Source organism: Parambassis ranga, chromosome 1 (genome assembly GCF_900634625.1).
Source record: "Parambassis ranga chromosome 1, fParRan2.1, whole genome shotgun sequence".
NCBI classification, from domain to species: Eukaryota; Metazoa; Chordata; class Actinopteri; family Ambassidae; genus Parambassis; species Parambassis ranga.
This window is the reverse complement of record NC_041022.1, coordinates 7,309,419-7,319,987: the sequence shown is the minus strand read 5'-3', so window position 1 is coordinate 7,319,987 and position 10,569 is coordinate 7,309,419. Positions and strand designations below refer to the sequence as shown.

Below are 10,569 nucleotides of genomic sequence, written 5' to 3'. Positions count from 1 at the left end.
ATGACAGGCCCAAAAAACAAGGAGCGACAAGCTGAAAGGTTTTGGTTGTACGATGAATTGTTTATTGTTATAATCATATACATCATTAAAATGATTCTTCTTTGTGTAAGTTCTTGTTGTAGATGGAGTAAAATAAAACAATCTGCTGATGAACACAAAGCAATTTATAATCACTAAATAATAATAATAACTTTCTTCCAGAAGGACTTCCTCTTGTGTGTGTGTGCCTGATAATGAGCTACTGTCCCTGCACCATCCGATAGATACTTCTAGGGTCCTAATATAGTGAATTATGGAGCCTGTTCACAGATCCAATTGATTTGCATGTCACATGGAGCATCATTCCAGCTGTCTTCCTGGTCGTAGTACCTTATTTCTCCACAGTCTTCATCTTTGCCTTCAAAGTTGTTGGGCTCCCCAGGTATCCAGAAACTGAAAACAAACCAGAAAAATATTTCAACAAAAACATAATAACAGAATTGAAGGGTGGTCACATGTAAATAGTGAAGTGAACTTCAGTCCAAAATTAAACATTGTCCAATTCTTTACTCAGAGTATAAGCAGCATCTTTTTGATAAATACAGCTGGGCTTTGAGGTTTCCTGTCTGCCTAAAGTCTGAGAGGATTTGTGCTGTTCCAGGACACCTTCAGGATGAAAAGAAATGAATGAATGTACCTTATGGACAGCTGAGTCCCATCCACCCATTTCCATACTCCCTCTGTCTCTTTGTCAGTCAGTCCAATCCACACTCGCTTTTTGAATTTTCTCAGAAAGTTCTTGTCAACAAAGAAAACAATCATAAATCTCCTTCATGTCTGTCACAGACAGATTTGACTCTCAGACTCACCTGCTCCTCTTTGCTGTTGATGATCACCAGGTCGGCACCTTTCTGCACACAGTCAGCTTTACTGTCGTGCCAGGATTTTGTGTCAGAGGAAATGTAATAAAATCTGTTCTGGAAAAGCACCCATCCTTGTTGACGACGGACCTCTGTTAAAGATAAAATACACTAAATCTTCAAACTTAAAAAAAGTCTTGCAGGTAACCTCTTTTTCTGACCACTAAAATATGACTCCTAATACAACTACGGTTGTTGATGTTAGTTTGTAATGATATACCAATGTGCTACATGTGACATCTATAAATGAGCAGTGCCCTGTTAAATCCGACCAGTGATTATTTATCTTATTTATCTGCATCAGCTCATCCCTCTGTCCAGTCAGCTTTTTATTAGCGGCCTCAACAACTAAGACAGGATTTCCATAATGAATTCATTTACCAACAAAAACTGTTGAATGTTTGTGTAATCTCACCTAGCAGGGTTCTCCTCAGGTCATCTCTCTCTTCAGTCAGAGAACGGCGCTGTGAATCTAACATTGATGTTAGTTTGTAATGATATACTAATGTGCTACGTATGACATCTATAAATGAGCAGTGCCCGGTTAAATCCGACCAGTAATTATTTGTCACACTTACCAAAGTCGTTCATTTTCTGCATCAGCTCATCCCTCTGTCCAGTCAGGTTTTTATTAGCGGCCTCAACAACTAAGACATGATTTCCATAATGAATTAATTTACCAACAAAAACTGTTGAATGTTTGTGTAATCTTACCAAGCAGGGTTCTCTTCAGGTCATCTCTCTCTTCAGTCAGATTTTTTAAAGTGTCTCTTGTGGAACCATTATCATCTGTAAAACAGAAGTTTTACTTCCATACAGATCATTCTTAACTTGACCTTCTTGCACTCATCTCTCTCTTCAGCCACAGAATTCTGCTGACACTAGGGTGGGACGGTATTAAGGTATACCGGCGGGGCACACAGGTAGCAATGGTATCATTTTTAATATCGTCAATAAAAAATGCAATCCACTTATATGTGAAATAATTAAAAAAACAGTCAGTTCACTATATGCGTTTTTAAAAAGCCTCAATAAAATCTATATTAACTGAAAAAGATCGCTTGACATGTTTCAGGCAGTTTACAATGCATTATACCTGCCATGAAGTGTAGGCTACAGCAGCTGAATTAAATTAAACATGTGCGATGTCTCTGCAACTTGAAAAGAGAAACAGTATACCGCCGAACCCTAGCTGACACTACAGTAGAAACCAGCTGTCATTACTTGTTATTCTTCAGAAATGCACATTTGAAGTGTAAATCAGTAACAGGTGACTTACTGAGACCAAGATGCAGCACAACAATGTACACAACAAGTAGGATACAGATGATTCCAACGATCACACTGATCACCTTGTACACTTTCACTCCTGTTTACAGAGTGAACACACAGTCACACAATTTCAGCAACATGTCAGAGCAAATTAAAACATTGATTTCCTGATGACTTATGTGACCATAATTACATCTGTGACCGTACATGTAGTTATTAAAGGTAGGGTAGAAGATTTTGAAAACTCAGTGAGAGTCAGCCAGATTTTAAAAGTAAACACACGCCCATTTCTCTCGGAGCTCACCCCGAAGCCACGCCTCCCAATCACATGGACGCGCATTACCTGAAGTGGAGCTGCTCTCTGGTGCACGTAGAGCAGGAAGAGAGTGACAACCAGCCAATACTCCACGCAGGGTCGTCCCGGAGGATTGGCTGATGTTTTTAGCGTTTTATAACTTCCACAGATGATTAATATTCTTCGTTTTAATGCAAAACTGCTGAACTAATTGGTTGCTATCGGATTGTAAAGAGAAGTTACACTAATTTAACAAAAAGTGCATCACAATAAATCTCCTACCCTACAGTTTCACTGTGAGTGTTCGGTCACAGACAGCTCATCAAACATCAAACTTGTTTTATTCTTCCATTTTTTTGTTTGCCCTACTAGCAGTGAAATTCAGATTTGTTCATTACCTAAAAGTTTGTATTAGAGCACAGCATCGTCTTTGATTTGATTTAAACCTCAAACTTATTGTTGAAATAGAAGAATTTGCTCTCACCGGTTGAAGCAGGAGCTGCTGTTCTTTCTTCACCTTGGCACTTCTTTGGAGCAGGATTACTGCGTGCAGCAGAGACATTTTCATACACTGCAGAATTTTCAGGGTCCTCCACATGAAAAATCATTTCCATATTTTTGACACTACAAGTGCAAATAATGTTGTTAAGAGAGCTGTCTTGTAGGTACTGTGCTCTCTTTCCTCTTCTTCAAACTCTCTCTCTCTCTCTCTCTCTCTTTCTCTTGATACTTCCTCATTTTAATGATGTAACATACATTTTCTAAAATGTTAATTTACAAAGGGCTGGTTGTTTTCACGGTGAGAAGGGGCTGGACATATTTTTGAAATCCAGAACTTGATGATATTTACCTGTAGTGGTCTTTCAGTTTATGTCGGGGGTTCCTAAAACTTTTTAAAAAGATTAAAGCATCATTTTCTTCAGGCTCGCTGAGCCTCACCTCAGAGGGTGCTAGAGCACCTGCCCCTTTGCCTCTTGATGCCTAAAGTGCCCTTTTGTTACTGTTATTGCATGTGGCAATTTGTCTGTATGGCCCAAAACCATCTGCTTTCAGATTTCAGTAAGCGGCATAAAAGGTTGTTATTGTGTACACACTTTGGGCAACTAGTGATTTTGATGCCTGTGTGATGGTCCAGGCTGTGGGCATCGAGTGAAGAGAGGCTGAATGGATGAAAAATAATCATTCCCACTTTATACCCTGTATTTAACTCACAAACCAGCTGACAGTGAGCAGTATTCTTACTTCAGTTTACCGTTAATCAGCCTGTCATTGATGGATGGACTTATTTTGGACTTAACTTGTTCGCTAACCGACGAGCCAGAGCAGCATCATAGATGGACATTATAAAAACACAGCGCACAGCATCAAACTCTCAGTCCAGCATCAGCCTACAGTCCTCTGTCTCTCTGCCTGCAGCTCTGCTGTCTGTCCGGTTTGGCCCCAAAACTTCCGTGTTGTTTAATGATCTTAACCCGATCTGCCTGTGCCCAAAACCGCCACTGCCTCGCCTGATGGTTCTCCTCCACCTTCAGCTCCTCTACAACAGAAATGATTAACTTTACCACACAAACTTTCCTATAGATTGTCCTAAAAAAAACTAGTCAAAGCCAGACTACTGTCTGGAATTAGCGACCTATCGACCAATCAGAAAATAGAGTTTCTTGTTGTCTCGGGAGGTCTGAGTTTCAGCTTTATGCACACGTTCCAAGAACGTGCAGCGGATGTAACCTATGCTCTGAATGCAAGTTGTAGAGGAGCTGAAGGTGGAGGAAAACCATCAGGCGAGGGACAGAACAGGCGGGATGGGACGTCAGGACACAAGGCTAATGACATGATTCACTATTAATCGGGCTGATGAGAAAAGAGCAGAGGTAAGAGGGTAAGGGGGGGAGAGGGAACTGCTCAGTGGATCATGTTTTAGTGATGTGTTGCTCGTGAACGATTCGTTCGATATGAACGAATCTTTTATATGAATCGGGGTAACGAGTCCCCTCAGTGAGTGATTCGTTCTTTCGCTACATGGCAGGCAGCCGCATAAAGCTCAGTTGGCAGGACAGGAAACAGATATGATTCGTTCCTGAGTCGCGGTAGCCCCCGGATCTTCGTTCTGTTGTCACGTGACGGCCAAGCCACTCAGGCTGTGTGCCAATTGGCCAGCAGCAAATGATCAGCAAAGGAACTTGCGACTCGTTCACAGATCGTTCATACGAATCGTTCATACGAATCGTTCATACGAATCGTTCATACGAATCGTTCCGGATTGCTCATTTGTCACGCGAGAGCTGAAGCTCAGCTGCGGGGCTGTGGACTCAGAAACAAACAAGGAAATGAATGTCTGATATCTGACGCTCCTCAATTTGTCATGTGACACCAGGCAAACGCTATGTATTCATGAAATTATAATTAATGGTCTTTGCTTGTTGTTGATGTGTAGTGTTATTGTGTATATAATGTAAAGTGTGTTTGTAAATAAATGCTTTCTAAAATGACATCATATTTTGTGTTATACTCTGCCATTAAATAATAAATATAATAGTACATTATCCAGTCATGAAATCATATGTAACCAAGGCTGCTCAGGCTGCACGGATCAGAGCTGTAGATTCGTTCTCCTCCTCGTTCTCGCTCATCGTTCATTTGTCACGTGATAGGCTGCTCAGGCTGCACGGATCAGAGCTGTAGATTCGTTCTCCTCCTCGTTCTCGTTCATCGTTCATTTGTCACGTGACAAGCTCCACAGGCTGCACAGATTCGTTCTCGTTCACAGCTCATGTGTGTGTGAAGCAGTACACTCTCGTTCATTTGTCACGTGACAGCTACCTAGTCACTGTGGCACTGTTAAACAACACTGGCAGGGAGGATGCAGGACAGAAGTCACTGTACCGTGGTGTGTATTTGCCCTCTTATGTTTTCACATGCTTTGAATTGCTTGTGGTAGTTATACTTATTATACTTTGTCCCATATCAATGCGCGGCACTATACTACAGAGGGACACGGCGCCACCGGCTGTAAAAATGAACGAAATGAACGAAATGACTCACAATAAGATTCGTTCACGTGAGGGTTCGAGAGTAACTGATTTGAGTCAGTAAGAAGAGTCGAACCTCCCAACACTATCATGTTTGTGTCCCCCGGCCTCGTAGGCCTATAGCAACATAGAGCTGCTAAAATTGTGTAAAATTGTGTGTGACATAAATCTGATCCAGTTTGTCTAAAGTCAAACAGTACAAACAAATCAGAATCGGAATCAGAATTACTTTATTTAGCCCAGAGGGGAAATTCTTTTTTGTTACAGACAATAGAAATTAGTCTAGTTGTATCTAAAGAAGAACATATTTACTACTGTATAAGAACCTTTAGTAAAGAGCATGACATGAATGTACCAGTATGAATGTACAATGTCTGAGTGACTGTTACAGTTTAGAGTTCAGTAGTTTGACTGCAACAGGCAGGGATGACTTCCTGTCTGTAGGTTTATCTAGGTGAGAGTTTTATAAAAGATTTTTTAAAAGAGAGAGAGAAGAAACAAACATACATCACAGATCTTAAAAACAATGCAACTCACAGATGACAGCCAGACGCAGGACAATGCTGACCACCTGTAGAAGAAACAGCAGCCCAAAGCTAACAATAACCGGCCTGTAGATTTTTCTGACTGTGGGCAGAAATTCACATTATTATTTTTTAGGCACCATTTTTTTTAACTACAGACTTTAAGATATTTAAGAATATATATGCATGTAACAAATCACCTTTATATTGTACACACATATCTGACTGTGAGAAAAACAACGGCAGATTTTCATTGCAAACTCTGAGCTACAATAAAACACAATATATATTGTACGTTACTCTTGGTGGTGGGATTTTTTTTGGTTCATTGCTGTCTTAGTTCTCTTCACAGAAAAACTTATTTTGAGCCCTGAAGTGCAACATGGTGTGTATGAGGAACTAATCTGCTTTTTTTTTGAGTCTCTAGCAACAGAAGTCTCCAACAGAAATAAAGACAAAAGTAAAACACGATTTTTAAATTTAAAGTCACTTGCGTCTTGTGGAAGCAATTGGTATGTTTCTATGCTCCATCCTCATTTCAGATTCTTCTTTAATAATTCATCATATAATGAAGAACTTTTCTGGTTCTGATGCTGATCTGAATCAACACTTCTCTTCTCTTCTGCACTCAGAAATATAACCACAGTTTTTTCTGTCTGTTTTATGTGTTTTGCAGTGACTGAGGTTAGCATGCTGACCCACTGAGTCCCTCTGATAATCTGCCCTAAGCCAGCAGAGTGGAGCCACAGGCTAGGGTGAAGTGTCTTGCCCAAGAGCACACAACAGTGAGTTACTGGACAACACTGCTATACCACTGCACCACTGTTGTCCCCATTATTGGAGTTATTGATGAAATCATTCAACAAGCAATACACACACACAAGCAATTTATCAACATAGCCAGCTTCCTCCCATGTTTTATTTGCGTAGCATCACTAAAATACTAATATCACTGATAAATGTTTTCATTAAATGGTGGATTAAAAGACATAATTAAAAAGACACAAACAAATTTTTGGAGATTTGTACACAAGCAGCCATGATTTAGAGTTCTCTGAGAGACAGGCAGCCAGAGTAGAGACTCTAATGTGGTCTTACTTCCTGGTGCTGCATTCTGAATATACACCAATATATTGCCATAAATAAATGTGTGGCTGAGTCTCTCTAGGTCTTGTGTTGACATTTAGACACATAGCAGTACTGGTGCAGGCTTCCGTTTCTGGGTAATAGATTTACATATTCATTTTTTACATGTTCATGACATGGGCGCATTTGACAGTCACGTAAACGTGGAAAACAAGAAAAAAAGTATTTTTTTTTCATAGAAATAAAAGTTCACAGTAAAGATACAGAGAAGGAGAAATTTGGATTTCAGACTTTATAGTTTGCTTTATATTCTGTACTGACAATCATCTTACATTTAGAACATAATTTCTGTGTAAAATCCCTCCCCAAACTGCAATAATGTTGCATATGTGTGTGTGTGTGTAGACGTTGTAGATGGAACAATTGAAAACAATCTACTAATATACACAAAGCAATTAATTACTAAGTAATAACTTTCTTCCAGAAGGAAGTGTGTGTGTGTGCCTGATAATGAGCACCATTTGATAGAATTATGGAGCCCGTTCACAGACCCAATTGATTTGAATGTCACATGGCACGTCATTCCAGCTGTCTTCCTGGTCATAGTACCTTATTTCTCCACAGTCTTCATCTTTGTCTTCATAGTTGTTGGGCTCCCCAGGTATCCAGAAACTGAAAACAAACCAGAAAAACATTTCAACAAAAAAATAATAACAGAGTTGAAGGGTGGTCACATGTAAATAAAGTGAACTTCAGTCCAAAATGAAAATTAAACATTGTCAAATTCTTCTTGTCAGAGTATAAGCAGCGTCTTTTTGATAAATACAGAGCAGGTCGATTTAACTGGGCTTTGAGGTTTCCTGTCTAAAGTCTGAGGGCATTTGAGCTGTTCCAGGACACCTTCAGGATGAAAAGAATATGAATGAATGTACCTTTTGGACAGCTGAGTCCCGTCCACCCATTTCCATACTCCCTCTGTCTCTTTCAGTCCAATCCACACGCGCTTTTTGAATTTTCTCAGAAAGTTCTTGTCAACAAAGAAAACAATCATAAATCTCCTTCATGTCTGTCACAGACAGATTTGACTCTCAGACTCACCTGCTCCTCTTTGCTGTTGATGATCACCAGGTCGGCACCTTTCTGCACACAGTCAGCTTTACTGTCGTGCCAGGATTTTGTGTCGGAAGAAATGTAATAAAATCTGTTCTGGAAAAGCAACCATCCTTGTTGATGACAGTCCTCTGTTAAAGATAAAACACACAAAACCTTTAAACCAAAAAAACATGCAGGAAACCTAAAATACACTAAAATATAACTCCTAATACAACTACAATGATGATCATCAGCTACAACAGTTTAAGTTGCAGTGTGTTGCTCACCACAGACATCCAGCCTTCTCTGCAAAGTGTCTCTTTCTTCAGTCAGGTTTTCAATGGCGGCCTCAAGATCTGTGTTTGCATAGATGTCTGAGACTGCACTGTGTTGCTCACATAAGTCACCCAGCATCCACTGCAAAGTGTCAGTGTCTTGCTCACGACAGACATCCAGCAGCTCCTGCAAAGTGTCTCTTTCTTCAGTCAGGTTCTTAATGGCGGCCTCAAGCTCTGCTGTCTTTGCAGCAGAGCTTTCTGAAACTGCAGGTGAATAAATACATACATACAGTGAGAATAAATACAGTAAATCATCATTACAGGAATAAATCTGTTATAAATTAATGTGTGAAGATTCCTGAATACATGTTATGATTTGGTGCTCTACCTCAAGGCTATAGTGCATTTGTGTCTGTATGTGTGTGTTTTATATAAATACATTTATAACAGCAGGCAGACCAGGAGGCACAAGGATACATTACTGGAAAATACTCACAAAGAACCAGACGGAGGGAAATGTTGACAGCGGCTTGTACAATACACAGCAGTCCAAAGCTCAGAGCAACCCATGTATGGAGCTTTCTAGCTGTTGAGGCATATGAGTGACATGCAGTAGTTCATTTTCATATTTTCATGGTTAAAAGAAACATACATGATAAAATATCTGTCTCACCTGGTGCAGCCACTTGAACATCATCCGTTAAGTCTTCATCAATGTAATACCTTGAGGCAGCATGTCTGCTTGAAACACCAGGGAGCTCCAGAGTTATAACTGTTTCTTCTTCATAAGCAGCCATTTTTATATTTTTAAGTGAGAATGTCTTGTACTAGTCTGTCCGTCTGCTTTACTTCTTACAGCAAAACACACTTCCTCAAACAGTTTCCTTTTAACATGTCTTTTCTGTTGTTAAACACTGACTAATGATTTGGGGGCAAGGAGGAAGAATGTACACACACTTACACTAATCTTAACCATCACAGCTTAGTGCCTTACCCGCAGCTGGAGACAATGTTTTTAACAAGCACACCTTACTAAACCTAGAAGACTGGAAGAATATAAAGAAGCTGGTGCAATATGTACACTCCACTGGATTATATAACAGAATATGATTAAATAACTGAAATGGGCAATAATTTCATGGAACCAGTAGAGGGCAATAAAGCGCTGTTGAAGCATCTAGACTGCCAAAGAAGAAGAAGAAGTTGGAAATAAGATCAGGTCCTGTATGTGAAAACATCACAGTTCCTTTAGATGTCAACATTTTCATTGTTTAATATTTAAAGACACTCAGTTTATCTGACTGGGGCCTTTCTGTGTGGAGTTTGCACGTTCTCCCTGTGCCTGCCTGGGTTTTCTCTGGGTGCTCCAGTCTCTTTGTGTGTGTGTGTGTGTGACTCAGTGTGTGGCTTCCCAAATTGTGCCATCATTATATACACAGACGGTTAGCTCTGTCAGTGGGGCTCATATACATGTATGGCAGTTCAATAAAATCGCACCATTGTCCAGAGAATTAAGCATCCAATAGTTTGTGCGTGTGCGTGTGTGGCCTTGCCTCATGGTTCCTGCATTCAGATTTTTTTTTCAGTTTAGAGGCCACATAGTGAGAGAAGGTTACATGGGGGCAGGCAGGTTATGTTGGAGAGATTTGAAGAGTTTAGTAGGGAGGAACAGATGAATGGCAGAAACAGAGAGGAAGAGGACATGCAGTATGCTTTGAGTGCTGATAACAGGCAGAGAACAGGAGGAAAGGTAGGGTGAGACTGGGTGTTCAGGAAGAGAAAAATGATAAACAGAGAAAGGCAGCAAGAGAGAGAATAGGTATCAGTCTCCTACACTGCAGGCCCAGGAGATGAGGAAAAGACGGGCAGAACCAGGTATGGAGCTCAGAGTGAAGTGCGTTGTGCAAGCAAACAGGGATGTAAAGCTTTGTGGTGAAGATATTTAATTTGGCTGTTGCATACCTGGGAGCAGAGCTGGCCCGTGGCATAGGCAGTATAGGCAAATGCTAAGGGCGCCGTACATCCAGGGGGCACCAGAAATGGAGGACTATTACACTATTCTTAAAACTAGTTGGTATTATGTCTTCAGAAAAG

General features: G+C 40.4%; 2 protein-coding genes and 1 long non-coding RNA gene across 3 annotated transcripts; all 3 read right to left on the bottom strand.

Moving 5' to 3' along the window:
• Nucleotides 1-290: 290 nt before the first annotated feature.
• Nucleotides 291-1,139, bottom strand: LOC114449151 (CD209 antigen-like protein E). The gene is made up of 4 exons (XM_028426622.1): nucleotides 1,131-1,139; nucleotides 837-989; nucleotides 677-777; nucleotides 291-432 (listed from the first exon to the last, which is right to left on the bottom strand). The coding sequence occupies exons 1-4, from the start codon at nucleotides 1,137-1,139 to the stop codon at nucleotides 291-293; spliced, it is 405 nt and encodes a 134-aa protein (XP_028282423.1).
• A 63-nt stretch (nucleotides 1,140-1,202) lies between these two features.
• On the bottom strand, nucleotides 1,203-1,688 carry LOC114442613 (uncharacterized). Its single transcript, XR_003671358.1, has 4 exons — nucleotides 1,614-1,688; nucleotides 1,478-1,546; nucleotides 1,315-1,371; nucleotides 1,203-1,247 (listed from the first exon to the last, which is right to left on the bottom strand). It is a non-coding gene; the product is annotated as an uncharacterized LOC114442613 (long non-coding RNA).
• A 5,947-nt stretch (nucleotides 1,689-7,635) lies between these two features.
• On the bottom strand, nucleotides 7,636-9,272 carry LOC114449092 (CD209 antigen-like protein C). Its single transcript, XM_028426490.1, has 5 exons — nucleotides 9,149-9,272; nucleotides 8,485-8,739; nucleotides 8,204-8,346; nucleotides 8,038-8,132; nucleotides 7,636-7,777 (listed from the first exon to the last, which is right to left on the bottom strand). Exons 1-5 carry the CDS (start codon nucleotides 9,270-9,272, stop codon nucleotides 7,636-7,638), a joined length of 759 nt encoding a protein of 252 aa, XP_028282291.1.
• Nucleotides 9,273-10,569: the final 1,297 nt, after the last annotated feature.